Genomic DNA, 17,680 nt, shown 5'->3' with positions numbered 1-17,680 from the left:
GCTGTATATAAACCAGTCGGGGAGTTGTAACTGTACCAGCGTTGATCCGATGTTCGGGGTGGTTTGAAGGTTTTGCGATCGGCTGACGAGCTGGAACTGTTAGTATTGTGCGAGTAGTAATCCTCATTATAGAAAGGCGCGTCGAAATCAAGGCGCCGCCTGACTGAGGCCTGGTCTTTCGGCCGTACTTGTAAGCCGAGTCGATCGAACACTTGACGTCGCGGACCAACTTCCTTTGGTGCTGTGGTAAGGGCCGTGGGTGTTGTTGAAAATGTCTTCTTCCCAGGTTCAATCGGTGTTTTACAATGGTCACATAAAACCCTTGACTCATGAGTTTCGTCGGGACTCGACCCCATCATAGGCTCATCGGCGAGGGGCCTCGATTGTTCCGTGGGTGGTGCATTCGAAAATATATCAAGCTTCAGCCTTGTTCGACCATTCTGTTTACGGATATGCTGCACCGGAATGTATTCGGCCTTCCCTTTGTTTTTAGGAAGATGAGCATCCACCATACCAATTGTTGTTGAAGGGAAGGGATTGACGTCGACCGCCATCTGCTTTTCCGGGAATTTCAATTTTCCTTTTTCGATCCAACTTTGGATTGTATCCCGGAACACGACACAATTATTCGTTGCATGCTTATTAGAATTATGGTACTTGCAGTATATCTTTCCTTTCAATTCATCGGCCTTAGGGATAATATGTCCCGGCCGAAGCTTGATGATCTTTGCCGCCAATAATTGATCGAAAATTGCATCGGCCTTGGTGATGTCGAAAGTGTATACTTTTGAAGATTTACTTATGTCCTCGGCGGCCGAATGGGCTTTGGTGTCTTTGCCGTGTGCTTGAGCCAGAGCCTTGCAGACGTACGGTTTATCTATTACTATCTCGGCCGCATCCACACTGACGTACTGAGGGTCCCCGCTTTCGGCCGATGCATAGCTGACCGTGGGGTTTTTATACAACGTTCCCCGGGATGGTGATTTTGAGACCTTCTCTTCTCGGAGCAGGTAATCATACTGTTCGACATGTTGAGCAAGTTCGTACATATCGCGAATGTTTGCCCCCAGGAACTTCTTTTTGTACTCCACGTCTAATCCGTTGAGAGCAATCCTGACGAATTCCACTTCGGGGAGTGGTACTCGGCACCAATTCCTGGCCGACTTGAACCTTGTTAAGTACTCCATTGGAGATTCGTCGGATGCTTGAGCCATCCTGGCCAAGGATGACACTGACATCTCCATCCCAGGCCGATAGAATTGTTCATGGAATTTTTCGACCAACTCCTCCCAACTCTGCACAGAATTGGGTGGAAGATTAATGTACCAGGCGAAGGCGGAGCCTGTCAATGAAAAGTTAAACAGACGTAGTTTGTAGAAATCGCTATTAACGTCTCCACACTGCGCCGTGAACCGGGCCACATGTTCTAATGAGGACAAAGACGACTCCCCGGCGAAGAGGCTGAAATCAGGGATCTTAAATCCCCGTGGGTATTCAAACCTTTCTACGTAAGCCGGGTAAGGATGAATGAATTTTGGAAACTTCGGCCCTTTCTTCAAGGCCGAATCAATCATTCTCTGGACTTCGGTCATGTTCACGGAGGCGGCTTCTTCTCCCTGGCTTGGTCCCTCGGATCTATGTCCTGATCCTCTTTCTAAGGTGACTGGTTGCGGTCGAGCGGACGCTCTATCGGCTGGTATGGGCACGTTCGTCGAGAGCTGTCGAGGTTGGCCGACCTGGCCATCTTCGAAGGCTTTACTAACTAATATTTCAAGCATTCTGGTCTGTGTATCGTTGTTACTTCGTATTGCCTCTAGCAAATCATTCATCTTTTGACCAATCGACTGCTCGACCTGTCGATACTGCTCATCGAGTCGTCTCCGAAGAAACGACCTAGTTGGTGGATCAGAGCCTTCTCCACCATCGTCGTCGCAGTCTTCCACTATCCCCTCCACGAATATGGGCGTCGTTTGATTCGGGATAGCCGCGTTGTGAGGTTGCCCACCGAGACAGATCTCATTCTCTCGGCGGGTCACACTTGTAGCCTCGGGTGGCAAAGCAATGACCGGATTTTTTGCTGGGTGCGAATCCTGCCCAAGGCCTTGCACTGGTAAGTCAACTGTTGACTTTCCCATGTTTGCTTTCTTCTTGGTAGACCGTGTTTCTACGGTCATGAACTCCGAAGGTTTAGCACAATTGTCCCACTGGGCGTGCCAAAATGTTGACTACAAAAATTACAGAACCTACGTGGCGCGCAGGCCGAATAACTAATGAGCTAACTAATGTCCTTCGGTTGAATGCAGGGCGTGCCAACTCGTCGGCCGAGCTCGGCCGAGGAGTAAAATTTGATGCGGTCGTATTGAGCGCGCTGTTGACTTCTGTATCTTGCGATTGCGACCGAGGAAGGAACGCTCTCGGTCTCTGGATTCTATAGCCTGAAGACAAGGCTACTAATTCTACGGAGTTCACAACTCGTCGAAGCCCGATTCAGCCACTGTGATTATATTCGTAAGAGTATAAGCACGCCGAATTGAGACCAAACTATACGGGCACAGGTACTCGAATGTGATATATGTCTTGATGGTAAACGTAGTTCGGCCGTCGGAATGCCGAACCCTGAAACTTACTTGTGAGTATCCAATCATAAACTCACTCGGCCTCCAATGCGCCGAGCAAGGCAATTCGTAACACCCAACTATGCCGAGACGGCTTAGTAAGATGACCTCTACCAACAAAGGTTCGAAAACCTTTCTCGGCCGAGACTTAGATAGATAATCGGTCGACCTCGACGCAGTGCTGTTTATCCAAACTGAAGGTGGGTCTTGGTCGGCTGATTCTGCGGCAGCAGTGCTGTTTATCCAAACTGAAGATGCTCACCGGTTGCTTCCACAGTGCTGTTTATCCAAACTGAAGGTGTGTCGGCGGGAAAAGAAAAGGAAAAATCTCAAGGTGTTTGAGATTATTTGCGCAGGGCAATTGTATGCTGATTGTGGAGTCCCTTTCCATTGCGTAATTTCTTGTATTTATAGCACCTCGCTCCTTGAATCCCATTCTGATCTGGATTGGGAGTCCTTATCCCATTTCACCTTCAACCCTAGTCCTACTGGGATTCTGAATTCTCCTCCTTTTGAGGCTTTATCCCTTGCTGGTCGAGAATCCTGATTGCACCAGGATTTCCTCGACCTTTCCTCACTTATCTGGACTACTTTTAAGATAGGATCTCGACGACCCTGCCAGCTGGTCCGGGTTTCATTATTTGGCCCATCGCATGTCATTACCTTGGGCCGAGCCCGTCTTGCTGCTCGGCCCAATCCCAATATTTTGGGCCCAAACAGTATGACACACTGTTGGCCATATTTGTGACTTTTTGCGACCTCGATTAATAAAAGAATTATTTGAAATATTGTAAGCAGCTCTATATATAAATACTTGCACCAATTATTTGATGGAAATTTTGAATAGCCTTCCAAGTTATGTTGAGGAAGTAAAAGCTTTCACACTTGATTTTTTTTAATTGAATTAAACAAGAAAATATAAATCATGTGGTTGTAACATGCATGCATTTATAAATGATCACCAATAAGATTGCCAAAATATTGAAATAGCGTGCCGTGATTTCCATACAATCCCTTCACATTGGAAAGGATATTCTCTCAGCTCCATTCTGGCACCGATACGATGATGCCTTTTACATTGCATCAACACATCCAGAACAAAACTACGTTGTCCGACTAGCCAATATGCGGCACAAGGGAGAACCGAATAAGACCAACTCTAAGTGTGTTAGCCATATTAATCTCATCACATGTTTAGAACAAAGTATTATTCTACATACAGTGTGCCGATTCTAGGATAGTCATATTAACCTCATCTCTTAATTAGTTATGAGTCTGTCCACTTCTAATGTACGAGTACACTGTATCTAGAATAGAAACAAAGAAAAACTAATGAAAAATGATTGAAAATTTTGAGTTTTAACGAAAATGTGTTGTAAGTGAATTATATCAGAATTGACTTTTTAGAGTAAAAATATGATTTTCTGTTAAAGTGAATAGTACCGAGAGTGTTTTGTTAAAACTTCCTTGAAACAATGTATCTAAAATAATACTTTTTTCTTAACGTCACAAATATACATATATATATGTATGTATGTATGTATGTATTGAGTCAAACCTGAAGACTTATTTTAACCAAATAAAATAACAATCACTAAACTAAAAGTTAAATGAGGACAATATTTGACCTCTAAATTGAGGTTTCATTGGGGCCACAAATTTGAGCACACTTTTGTACATGATTTCGTTTTCAACCAACACAAATCAAATAGTGCCAAGAGTGGAGACAAATTGGAGAAGTATTCTGTCTCGTTGTCCAGATTAGAAGTCATATGTCGACACCGTGAATAACCAAATTAACCATTACACTTCGAGGAATACTTTCATGCATATTTGTTGATTGTTTATAGGATTAGAAGTCATCGGGTGCTAAAGCCACCAATATGAAACGGTGAGCAATTGGGATTGGAGAAACTGAAAACTACAGAAATTAACAAAACAAATTTCATTGATGGATACACGAGAAGAGTACACTTATTTGTTGCAGCTAGAAAACTCATGAGGCACTTTGCTAGCTACTTATTAAGAAGTGAGAGAGCCCAATGTCCAACAAGAGAGCTGAAATAACGGAAATTCTACTACGCTCCGATGTATCTAATACACTTGGATTTTTGGCCTTCAAAGCTTGGTCTGGAGGATACTAGAAAATCTCATCATATTAAGGTAGCTAGAAGGAAGGGAACTCAATTTTGGAGGAGCATTTCGTCCCGGGGAGCACTGGACATTCAATAAGCTTTGAGCCAGATGTGTCCACACAAATATAAACCTCATAAAGCTGGCTATTCCCGGATGCATCTTCGTTACATGTTATACCAGGAGTGTACCTAATTGCTGATTTTATAGCTTCTTTTATGCTGCTCAAGCTGTACATATTCCCATCTGCTTGGATTCCTGCAGTAATAACGGTTCATTAATTTAAAATTTTACCTCCCAAAAATAGTCAATATATAGCTTAGGAAAAAAGAACCATAGAATAGTAATTAATAAAAATTACCAGCATTTTGAAGGATTTGGAAGATGTCTAAGTTTTCCTTGAGGTTGAGAGAGGCCTCAAAGTAGCCATGTTGGTCAAGCACGGACTCGGAGCATGTCCCATGTTTATTCCACTCATGTGCCCAAAACTTTGAGCCATTCCCGCTGGGGCATGCCAGTGTAGGCCAATCTGCTTGCAGTCTGCTTATCAGGTCCGAGATCTGCATAGATCATTTATAACTACTTAGTTAGAACGAGCTGCGCATATGTGGGTTAGGTTGGTTGACTAGGATAGGATATCCACCCCATGAAACCCTAGTTCTAATTATTACTACCTTCGATTCATCATAAGGGTTGTCAGAATCACAGTTGGATGGATAAGAACCGTCATTGTAATTAGGCCAAAGCCCATGGATGCCGAATTCTCGTGCAGGTTTTCCTGTCGTTGGATAGCAACAACTTGCCTCGGTGTCACAGTAAGATCCCGGCCACTGCATTGCAACATATATCAAATTTCAGTCTTCACAACTGTAAATTAATGAAAAAATAAAAGAAGTGGAAATATTCACCTGCTGTACAAAATAGAAAAAATCAAAACTCTGAGAAACAGAAACAAGTGCTAGACACTGTATTATGAAGAGCCTGATGAACATCGAACGGTCGAATTTCGAATCCATCTCTCTGTTCCTTCCCTGATTTTTCTAGTTCAAGAATAGTATTGTTCAATGTGTTCAGTATTGTATCATGGCTTGCTATTTAAAGACAAAGTAAAACAATGTGTACAGAGATTTAAATACAAAGATAATGCTAGGTAGACGATTTTTAGACCAATTTTGCAAATTATGTAATATGTCACCAATAAAAAATAAGCACGTTAATCAACACTTCAATAATAACTCAATCATCAACAACAACATTAAATGATTTACAAAATATAATTTAAATAGATAATCTCTCTAGCATTACCCATTAAACTCCTTTCTCCCTATCTAGTTTAATCTCTAACTTAAAAAGTGGATGGAGAGCATGATTGGGAACTCAGTTACGAAGCCCATAAAAATGTTATAATTTAATACATATTTTTGTGCATGGATCACATTCTTAAGTTTATTATGTCTTAGAAGATTCTTAGGTCAAACTAAGACCACTTTGAGTTTATATGTGAACTCAAAAGGAAAAAAAATTCTTACAATATTGTGCCAAACTTCTTATAAGAACATATAAGGTCTCTTATTTTATCAATTTTGATATTTACGTTCTTAACACGTCATCTCACGTGTGGGGGCTAGCTCTAATATCATGAAGAAAAACGAATTCCACAATAAAAATAATTGGCTATATAAGAAAAAGTCAAACTGCTTATAAACACATGTAAGATCTCTTAAATCCCCCAATATTCTTTTCAACTATAAATCAAATAGTTCCAAACTTCCAAGTGTGAAGACAAATGGAGAGAACTGATGTCTCTGTCCAATTTAAAAGTCATATACCATTACCGTGTATGGAATATTTGTACACATGGGTGATTGTTTAAAGAATCATGAGTTGTATCTAATGTGGAATAGTTATCTCTACGAGTGTTAATTTGGGTAACATGAGTTGGGTTATCTGCATTTTGGCAGAGTTATATATATGTTAAGATAATTAATCTGGTTGGATTCCCACTTCACAATTGCAGTAGTTTAGGGTATCGCATTATCCAAAAACGAGAGGAAAATTCTGATGGACAAGAACTTTTACATTGTAATGGTTTAGGAACATTGCCGATTCATCTCTCTCTTTCTCTCAGTGCCTTCTGGGATTTTTCGGTGTCACCGTGTTTGATTTCGATGCATTCAATGGTTCATGTTAAATTTTTAAAGACAAACTGATAATTGTGTACATAAATATGACCTGCAAAAGAAATCAGAATTGTAAGTTTATTAGAGCCGTGTGCTTTTCCCTATGCTTCTAAGTTCGAATGTCCATGATTTAGTGTAGAATATTGTTTGTTCAAAAAAGAAATGGTACTAAGATTGCAATGATGACACTTTTAAAGGGCCTTCTTGGGTGCATGTTGAAGTGTCGTCATTGCAACCATACTAACATGATTGTTTGTACTTTAAGATCAACAGCGATGCTCTCGTCATAATTCCGAAAGAGCATAGTTAATCATAACTAATGGGAACAACTGGTTTAAGTTGCTACTTCCTAATATCAGAAACTCCACAGCTACCAAATATAGCTTGTTTGTACCATATACTTGACCAATCCTGAAACTATCAAGCACCTGTCAACTTTATACCTTCAAGGATCCACAGAGGGATTCATGCTGAGATACCCTTGCCGAAACACAAGATTTTTCCTCCACCCAGAGGCCAATCACATCACGACACGTGTCAACGTTAGAATAAAGCTTCTAGAGTCTCACATCGACCGCAGACGAAAGTTGGAGACTCTTTTCAACTATAAAAGAATACCATTCTCCTACAATTAAGGACGAATGTCATTATTGTATTAAACTAGTCATTAGAACCCACTAATGATGATTATGCTTCAACCTATGTATTTGTGTAAACCCTTCACTATGAATGAGAACTCATCTACTCCATAGATATATTCAAATTTAGGGTGAACCACGTACATTAATGTGGCATGACAGAGAGGAAAAAGAGAGGAATTGACCTGATAGTGCGTTGAGATCATTGAAACAGGTTCTGAAAAATGTGGTACCTGCATGGCTGCACCTTCGGTTGGTTCCTGTGAGGGTAGGTTTTGGCTCTCCATTTTCTCTGCCAGACATAATTGAATTTATCATTAGAGGGGGATGGATGGTGAGGATGAGTAGATAGCCGCACAAACAAACGTCAACAATTTGAAGAGAGCATTAGGATAAGTATTTTGTTCACAAACCCCAAATTTTCATGTTAATTAGTACTATTATACGCAGCCCAAGCCTTAACTGTTTGTCCAGGATTTTTCATTTTTTTTCGACTTTCTTCTTAATTTTTTAAGGAAAATATTAGAGGAACGACATTTGGTATGATATAACGAAACCGAGGAAGGAGAATAAAACATGAGATTTGGTGATAGGCCATTCCCTTCTTCGACTTTCTTATGGTGTTCAAACTACTAATAGTAATACGATCCACAAGAGTTACTGAATTTATGTTTGACACCTGTTAGTATATTAGAAGCGCAATTAGCATAGGCTGGTCTCGAGTCTCCGGATTTGGGAGATATTGGACGGTGTTCAGATTATAGAGGTACTATGCTGCCTCCAAAGTGCTTCCCTAAAGAACTTCGGAATGCGTCAGGATCTCAAAGCAAAAATGAGGAACGAAAGGAAAACACGATCTTTTGGTTGTTTGTTTTTGTGTATGAGGTTTGTTAATTTGTCTATGAACCCGACACTGGTCAAGTTGCTTTTGGACACGTCCAAAGATTCCAAACTAATGATTCTGATAAAAAGATGGTGCATTAATATTTCTTTTGATTATTATAAATTTGTGATCGTAACATTAAAAAAATTATCAATTATAGTATATTACGTAAGCATTGATTTTGACTTTTTTTTTTATCCTTCTGTTTTAAAGAAGGCCGACTCAGTGAATAATGAGCGGAAAAAAGCAGTAAATTATTAGAAAAGCAGTGTACTTTACAGGGAATGCAGTAAATTATTATTAGGAAAGCAGTGTAAAAAGTTAAAAGCCCAGATCCGGATTTGACTGAACGTCATGAACGATAATTCATCGTCCAAAGTGCTTCCATACTGGCCCAAAAAGAAAAAACAAGAAAGTGCTTCTGCATAATTGCAGAAAATGGGAAAATAATCATGTGGTGAAAATTCTACTTGTTGCAGAAGTTTATCAGAGTTACTAATTAAAATGCTCCAATATATGATTTCACAATTGTCTTACAATTTGTATCACAGAAGTGTACGTACCCACTACGCCAACAAACGACCCTATAACCATAATCCCAACAATTACCACCAACTCGAACCCGAATCTCCGAGCAGCAACGTTAATCTTAAGGTAGAACAAGCACGGCAGCAAGACTGAGACCGTCACGCTCAAAGATGCGCCGACTAAAGCCATTAGGTAGCTAAAAAAAGGAATGGCTAATGCCACAATTACGGTGCTAATTACAATTAAGGTTCGCACGAAGATGCTAATAGTACGGCTGTTGCGAAAAGGGCGTGTATCCTCAATAGCAGCAGCAATTGGAGTGATTATAATTGCATACTTTGTTAGGGGATTAATTATAGTAATGTAAATTGCTATCCTTGAACTAATTTTTCGTATTGGAAGATTTAATGTGACTTGAGACTTCAAGTCTTGTCCGAACATCAAGTAACCCAAAACCGCCATTGATCCGTAGGTGATGGTGCTTACAACGAAGCAGAAAAGTAACACCTGCAATGGTGGTGGGGGGGGTGGTGGGAATTTACATGGTCAGATCAGTGCAAAAGATTTCAGGAAAATTGCACACAAGAATCCGTTACAAATTTTTAATCAAAAATGAAATTGAAAGAGACTAAACACATAATAAGTGTACGTGAATCACGATTTAATGCCTCTTTAAAGTCCGCTTAAGTGTTACTCTAGTTAGATACCAACTGAGCTCGTTTGGATGTACTTTTAAAATGATTGAAAGTGTTTTTGGTGAAAATATTTTGAGAACCAATTATTAGTAAAAAAAAAAAAAAAAAAAAACTAATGAAAATAGCTTGAAAACTTTGAGTTTTAATCAAAATGACAAAAATGTATTGTAAGTGAATAGTACTAGGAGTGACTTTTTATAGTAAAAATGTCATTTTTGTTAAAAGTGAATAGTACCAGGAGTGTTTGTTAAAACTCCATAGTAAAAATACAAGTAAATTCTGAAGAAAAAAAAAACACTTAAAGTGCTTCCTGGAAGAAGCACATAGCTGGTGCTTCCTGGAAGAAGCAAAGCACTTCAAGTGCTTTTGGAACCCACAAACATTTTCTCTAAAAGCGCTTTCAAGCATTTTAAAAGCACATTCAAACGAGCCCTATAAGTGTTCCTCTAGCTCAGTTTTTTTTTTTTCCTTAAAAGAATTGTCACCGTTTTATGTGCGCGTGTTTCCCTGAATTTTAACCGCACTTTGAAATTACTGACCTTGGAGAATTTGCTTCTATCTTTCATGGAATTGCACAATGTGGGGAAAACTGCATGGCCACAATAGCAAAACAGGTACAAGCTCACAGCAGTAGGCAATCCTTTGAAATTCAGAAGAACATCTCCTTCATGAAACCCTACACCATCAACCGCGCCAACCCAAAACACGAAAGCAACCAAAAGAAGAGAAGCGAAAACCCCTCCCGCAGAAACATACGCCAACAATCCCAGATTCTTCAGCCATGTAGTTGGCAGAATCACAAGGGCAGTGAGCAAAACAAAGCATTGTTTGCCTCCAACTTTGAAGCCTGCCATGTTGAACCCCATGTTTGGGAACAACTGGTTTAAGTTGTCACCTTCTAGTATTAGAAACTCAACAGCTACCAAATACAGCTCAAGGTACATAAAAATGGAGATGGTGAGTCTTCCTTTCTGTCCATAAGCAACTTCTCCAATATCGGGATAACTCTTGATCCGCGGATTCCCGTCCATGCATCGTTGTAGAAGCAACCCGGTATACCAACTAAGAAGCGCCAACTGGAAAAGAAGGATCAAGCTCAGCCACCCTCCTTCAGAAAGTGCAAATGGAATTGATAGAATCCCAACTCCTGAAGAATTAAACAAGGTGATTAACAATGGCGGAGCTAAAAAAATTTCACCAGGTGGGCTAGCTTAAAGATTTAAATCTTTATAAACAAAGAAACTTGATACTATATTTTTTACAGTATCAGTTAGCTTAAGAAAATTTTCATAAGGTGAGCCAAGAACTTTTGTTATTCAAACAAATTCAAACTTATACATATACAAGAAGCGATGAGAAAAAAGATGTGAGAAAAATAGATGGTTTGTAAATTGTATTATATAATTAAACCGAGAGAATTCGAATCAGTGACTAAATATATAGTGGGCTACATTTGAAAATGAATAAAAATTACATGTAAAATTTTATTTTCTACCAAAGGCTACCTGGGCTACAGCTCAGGGTAGCTCTTCATGTGACTTCGCCAATGGTGATTAAGAATGTTTTGGGCAAAAGAGGTTATACATGCTGGCCTAACCAACTAACCTAATTTATGTCTGTCGTAATTAAAAAGGTAAAAAAATATGGTGTGACAGAGAGGAAAAAGAGACAACTTTTACCTGATAATGTGTTGAGACCATTGAAACATGTTCTGCAAAATGTCGTGCCTCCACAATTGGTTGGTTCCTGTGAGGGTAGGTTTTGGCTCTCAATTTTCTCTGCTTTAAGGCAGTCCATTTTTTATGCTGCCCACTATGAAACTTTGGTTCCAATGAGAATGCAAGGGATATCGGAATATATAGTGCAAGAAAGTTGACCAAAGCCAGAATTACCGGAAATTATTGAATTTCAATAATAAAATCATTTGTTCCTGGAAAAAATAAAAGGGAGGATGATGGTGAAGATGAGTAGATAACCACACAAACATACATCATAACCAATAAATTAAGGTTCATGTTAGGACGATCAAATTTCTAAACTAAATTTACAAATCAAATGAGGTGTCACCAATAGGAAAAAAATACGTTAATTAACACTTAAATAACAATTCAATTATCAACAAATAAATAATTTAGTTTATAAAATTTGGTTTAAAAATTTTGTCTCATAACATTATCCATAAATTAAAGAGAGCATTAGGCAGCTTGTACAATATGTGGAATTTATTAATGGTTGAAAATAACATGCCTATGTTGCTAAAGCTTTCAAAAGGAAACCCACTTACATGTCACAAACATTGATGTAGAAGAAATTAAGCTTACTTTCCATGAGGGTCCATTTTGAGGGGAGACGTGTGCCTTTTTTGTCATGCATCATTTGTGATATCATTAATAAGAGTTCAGAGCTGTGATTGGCACTCATACATAAAAGTTATTCCACACTTCTCTTCTTTCTAGAATATTCTTTCAAATAGAATTTCTAAGAATGTCAATAACCGACCATAATTGTATTTCTTTATAGATAAAACTAACACCAGTATTAAATTTTTTTTCAGCTTATTAGTTGTGTTTTTCATACACTAAAAAAATTAGTAATGATATTAGTTGTGTTTTTCACATCATCAATCATGTAATTATTATTCGACCTAAAACAACCCGTACTTGTTTATCTAGATATCAACCAAACTAAGATAGTTGATTATAACAAAATTTTACTATATAGAAAAGTATTTAGGTTGTCAAGTAAGTTCTTTTCAGGGGAAACAATGGCGAGTTTAACATTTTTTATAAGCTTATTCTTCTATCTTAAACAGATACTTTTCTTTTTTATTCCTTATATATATATATATATATATATATATATATATATATATTCACACTCGCCGTTAGAATCAGAAAGAAAATTAGATGCAACGTGAATGTAAAACTGTCGATATTTTATATTTATTATGTACTGATATGTATTTTAACTCTCTTTAACATCATTTGATAACTAATATTCTGCAGTATCAAATCACTAATTTGGTCAACATCCATTAAGTTCTCATTGTAAAAGAACTATGAATAAACACATGAAAATGGCACAACCAGAAAATCCACTCTCCACGTTCCTGGTTTTATCTTAATTCCATTTTCAACGCTTTTGTTTAAAGGTAATTAAAATTGTTTAACACAGAAGAATATTTTAAACATAATCAGTGTGCATGTTTTGTGCAAATTTTAAGGCGCAAAGAAAAATATATGCTGTCTGTTGAAGACAACGAATACTGTTTTTAAATTTCTTTTCCTAGGAATGGATTGCTTTTGTTTTGGTGTTAGTAAGTGGATGCTGCTATTCGGCACAAATTGCTTTTGTTTTAGGGTTACTAAGTGGATGATGCTAATGGGCACACAGGTCTTGCACTATAGAAAGAACAATAGGAGCATTGGTCTCTTAATTAAAAAGTTGTAATCATTGGTCTTTTGACTCATCAAAACATGCAGTTATGGTCATTTTCGTCAACTCTGTCAAAACTTCCATCAAAATGAGTCATGTTAGAATAACCATTGCTAAAATTGAGTTAAAGTTGAGGGACATTGCTTCAATTGGATAAAAGTTGAGGGACCATTTCTTCATTTGGATTAAAATTGAGGGACCATTGCTAATTTGCTACAATGTTCTCATTTGATTTTCCATATTTACCCCTTGATTCAGCCTTAAGTGCGTAACACATGACTCATTTTGACAAAAGTTCTAGCAGAGTTGATGAGAAAGGTTATGATTATATGTTTCGATGAGTTGAGTGACCAATGGTCATTAATTTTTAATTGAAGGACTATTCCTCCAATTAAATTAACGTTCAATGACTATTGCTACAATTTCCTCTTTAAAATATTGGCACCTATTGCTTTATAACTGGGACGTATGTCTGAAATGACTCATTTAAACGATTCTTTACCTTAGCTAAAGATTTGAACCTCTACATTTTTAAATGTGAAAAAAGCTCGCCTGCTTTCAACCAAATTCGATATATTTATACTGAAATTATCGAAAAAAAAGTATTGACTACTAACAGTGAACCCTAGGGTATAACAAAGGGAGGGGCATTGTTGGATTGAAATACTGGTTAAATAGACTTTTGATACAAGTGACCCAAATTTTGAGACAGAAACTTGAACTCAGATGTACAAAAGAAGCACATTTACTTTAATTAATGTAGTTACACCTACGTCTAAAAAAAGTAATCTAATATTAGAGCTGTATAATTTTTTTTTTTTGTGAAGATATAAATTTTAATTTCCCAATAGACAAGTAAACATCTTATTTAAGTGTGTCACTCCTTTTTTAAATGTTTCCCTGAACAATTGATGTTTCGAAGCGTAAAGTTATCTAGTGGTATTGTCATCATTTGCCTAGCATTATACATGAATAACATGTATAAAGAGAGTGGAAATATGAGAACATGCATGAATAACGATAAAGGTGCTTCCATCAACGGCGTATTCGAAAAAAAAATTATTCGGAGGGTCATGCGTAATAATTCACAAACATTCTTACCCAAATAATGACCTTGAAATTAAAACACTAGCGCGCTGAAACCAGTACGCGCACAATCATATCCTGCCCTGCCCATTTTTCGTTGAGGCAATTTATCAAAGCATTTGCCGGCAATTTGCGAGGGCAGATAAAACTTTCAAAGGTCCAGAACCAGGTCTTCCATGAAGGTTTGGCAGAATTGAGAGGGTCAGCTGACTACCTCTATCCTTACATGGATCCACCCCTGTGCATATGCATACGCATACGCATACGCTTGCATGTATATATAACATGAAGACGTTAGAGATCATAATCCATCACCATTTACATATGATCATAATCAATCACCATCTAAGTTTCGTAATGAATTTGGTATGAATCATGAAAAGATTCTAAAACTGGAAACATCGATCTCAGGGAACCTAACTTCTTCTTCTTTTGGTTAGCCAAAGAAAGGGCACACATCACAGATTCTTTAGGCAGCCTTTAAAGACTCTCTAACCTAACTGATTGCTTGGGCAAATAAAATTTATGGACGTGGTTCAGTGCTTCTACTTTGTAGACTTAAAAGAAATTGCATGGAATATGCATTATTATTTTCAAACTTTTTGTAAAGAATTTGAAAGGAATGTGTCAATGTGACAAAAAAAATACATGACATGATTAAAATACAGTTTGGTGTCTGTATTCAAGATGTGATTAAAGGAGAAATTAAAATATTGCGTTAAATAAAAACTAATTTATTTCAATTCCCGTCAAAATAGTAAGATGAGAAGTGATAAATTTGTTTTATGTCTGACCCCCTTATATTCACCTCAAGGTTCTCTACTAGAATTTTTTTTGGCGTATACTCGAAACACCGTCATATGATATTAGAGTTTAATCCAATTTATAATACATTTTTTTTACGAGCAATGATATTTAGTATTTCATTAATCAACTGAGAGCAATACATAGGTGCCAATTGCGTACAATCCTTTTTTCTTTTTCTTTTTTCATATTATAACAAAAAATAATGCACGTGTTTTTGAACAAATAAATGAGACCATAAGCATAACCTATAGAGTTTATGGCATGTTTAAGCAAGAGTAATCAGAATCAAAAAAGTAAAATTGAATTCAATTACGAGATACTTTGGTGTTTATCAAATATTTAGGATTCAAACACTAGGTGGGACCCACGTAAATTTTGAAATTCAACTCGAAAATTTGAAAGAATTAAATTCCATACAATTCAATGGTATTTGGATTTCGGATTATTGGGGCAATATGTACGTACATTAAAAGGGTGAAATGGGGTAGTAGGGTTTTGGGTTTTTAATCATTTTCCTAGCAATTGGATAGCCCGATGCTGGGATCTTATATGTCTTGTTGGTATGGTCCAATATTGTGCGTGGGCCAAACACACTGATAAATTTTAGACAAACCATGGACTGACTAATGGGTTTCGCTCGCTCACCATCCACATTAAACCCCATAATTTCACTCTTGTTATATCTAAAGTCATCTTTAACTGAAAGAGCTAAAAATAGTTCTGTCTTGAATTATACTCCTGTAAAAAATTATTTTTAAATAAACAATGTCAAACCATATTCATATATCATCTCTAACCGAAAAGGCTAAACATAGTCCCTCAATAATTTATTAGTTTTGAGTTTATACTTTAAATTTATTGGTTAACTTAGTTAAACTATCATTGGATGTCATCAAATACAACTGTTAAATTTGAATCAAGTATTGCAACTAAGGAGATGTGCCCAAAAAAAGGGTTACATTTGGCTAGTCTGATGTCCTCTTGGCCAAAAAGTGGCCTTATGAGCTTTATAAAGTTATAGTTCAGTCATCCGTTGGAGATGAATTTTTGGACAAATCAGATCATTTTTTAGTTTTTAGACCTTTAGCCCTCTTTATATAGCTTGATATATTACGACATTCAAGCATGAGTAAGTTTTTTTTTTTTTCCTTTTTTTGGAACAACCGATATTATCAACACTAAGGGAGAATGGGTGCGCTTAGCCTCACAACAGGTTAGAAATAATGTGGTTCAAATTCGCATTTGACAAGAATCAAACCTAAGACCTTTCACTTAGAAGTGAAAAAGAATATCACTAAACTGTAGTACTAAATGACTCAAGTGTAAGTAAGTTAATTATCACCAACAACTTTTCTGTCTCACTTCATACAGTTTACCCGCGTTTTTTCTTTGGTTGTCATCCAAAGATCATCCTGTCAATTGCCGACATGTTCATGCAACTTTCCCAAAATAAAATGAAAAACATCATTTCAATTCCTCAATGGTAAAAAGCATACAGAGATGGATTGTCTGCCCTCCCCTCCCCATACCCTCCTCATGTCCTCTTGTTTTGTGCGGTCACGATTAAGCCACATCAACATTTGTTTTTTGTCTTATTATTTTTATAAAAAAATTAATATAGAATGTTGACGTGGCTTAACCGTGACCAGACAAAACAAGAGGGCATGGGTAGGGTATGAAAATGGGAGGGCAGACAATCCATCTCCATTATACCTGAACTCTACTGCGGTTTGATCCCTACCAATCATTATACCTAATAACTAACTAACCAATTAATATTAAAAAAAAAAAGAAGTGTTATTAGCACTCCAAAAATCTCATTCTACACTCCCACTCCTCACAAGTGTAATGCCAATAACAATTCCCAAAAAAAATTAAAAAAATTCGAGGGCCGCAAACCGTAAAGAATGACAACTGAACAACTGAACCGAACCGGTAATTCCCTCTTTAGGACGCAACGCGCAAAATCAAAAGGTTGTTCATTTTTCCCAGATACCAAAATCTGCGATGATCGACAGAGAGATCGATAGGGCAACACTTTGATCACTGCCTTCTCCGTCTCCGATCAAACACCTTGTCATTTTTCATATTTTGCACTTTTACATTTGAATTTAATTGTTCATTGCATTTCAGTTAAGAAACCAAACAAGGACATCCTTCTTGTTGTCAAATTCCCTTGGCCAAAAAATGGCTAGTCTGATGTCCTCTTGGTCAAAAAATGGCCTTATGGGCTCCATAAAGTTATAGTTCAGCCATTCGTTGTAGTTGAGTTTTTGGACAAATCGGATCATTTTTTAGTTTTTAGACCTTTAGCCCTCTTCGTATAGCCTAATATATTACGACATTCAAGCATGAGTAAGTTTTTTTTTTTTTTTTTTTTTTTTTTTGAACAAACGATATTATCAACACTAAGGGGGAATGGATGCACTTTAGCCTCACAACAGGATAGGAATAATGTGATTCAAATTTGCATTTGACAAGAATCAAACCTAAAACCTTTCACTTACAAGTGAAAAAGAATATCACTAAAATGTAGTATTAAATGACTGAAGCGTAAGTAAGTTAATTGTTACTAACAACTTTTCTGTCTCACTTCATACGGTGTACCCGCGTTTTTCTTTGGTTGTCATCCAAAGATCATCCTTTCAATTGCCGACATGTTTATGCAACTTTCCCAAAA

The 17,680-nt window shown here is 37.3% G+C and overlaps 2 protein-coding genes across 2 annotated transcripts; both read right to left on the bottom strand.

Moving 5' to 3' along the window:
* Positions 1-4,782: 4,782 nt before the first annotated feature.
* On the bottom strand, positions 4,783-5,764 carry LOC125477727 (extracellular ribonuclease LE-like). Its single transcript, XM_048585143.1, has 4 exons — positions 5,657-5,764; positions 5,423-5,578; positions 5,110-5,308; positions 4,783-5,006 (listed from the first exon to the last, which is right to left on the bottom strand). The coding sequence occupies exons 1-4, from the start codon at positions 5,762-5,764 to the stop codon at positions 4,783-4,785; spliced, it is 687 nt and encodes a 228-aa protein (XP_048441100.1).
* Positions 5,765-8,836: 3,072 nt separating this feature from the next.
* Positions 8,837-11,486, bottom strand: LOC125477855 (amino acid transporter AVT1I-like). The gene is made up of 3 exons (XM_048585363.1): positions 11,352-11,486; positions 10,212-10,819; positions 8,837-9,484 (listed from the first exon to the last, which is right to left on the bottom strand). Exons 1-3 carry the CDS (start codon positions 11,467-11,469, stop codon positions 8,972-8,974), a joined length of 1,239 nt encoding a protein of 412 aa, XP_048441320.1. The 5' UTR covers positions 11,470-11,486; the 3' UTR covers positions 8,837-8,971.
* Between the last annotated feature and the right edge of the window lie 6,194 nt (positions 11,487-17,680).

The sequence above is a fragment of a genome, unplaced genomic scaffold (genome assembly GCF_019419815.1).
Source record: "Pyrus x bretschneideri cultivar Hongxiangsu unplaced genomic scaffold, Pyrus_bretschneideri_v1 Contig22, whole genome shotgun sequence".
NCBI classification, from domain to species: Eukaryota; Viridiplantae; Streptophyta; class Magnoliopsida; order Rosales; family Rosaceae; genus Pyrus; species Pyrus x bretschneideri.
Note: the sequence above shows the minus strand (reverse complement) of the source record. Positions and strands in the feature narration are given on the sequence as shown.

Bases quoted from the DNA above. Each gene is read 5' to 3' on its own strand.
- LOC125477727 (XM_048585143.1), bottom strand. From the start codon at position 5,764: ATGGATTCGAAATTCGACCGTTCGATGTTCATCAGGCTCTTCATAATA. The intron at 5,309-5,422 runs GTAGTAATAATT...TGATCTATGCAG, and splicing joins ACCCTTATGATGAATCGAAG to ATCTCGGACCTGATAAGCAG. The intron at 5,007-5,109 runs GTAATTTTTATT...TTATTACTGCAG, and splicing joins CCAAATCCTTCAAAATGCTG to GAATCCAAGCAGATGGGAAT.
- LOC125477855 (XM_048585363.1), bottom strand. From the start codon at position 11,469: ATGGACTGCCTTAAAGCAGAGAAAATTGAGAGCCAAAACCTACCCTCA. The intron at 10,820-11,351 runs GTAAAAGTTGTC...TTAATTCTTCAG, and splicing joins TGGTCTCAACACATTATCAG to GAGTTGGGATTCTATCAATT. The intron at 9,485-10,211 runs GTCAGTAATTTC...CCACCATTGCAG, and splicing joins ATAGAAGCAAATTCTCCAAG to GTGTTACTTTTCTGCTTCGT.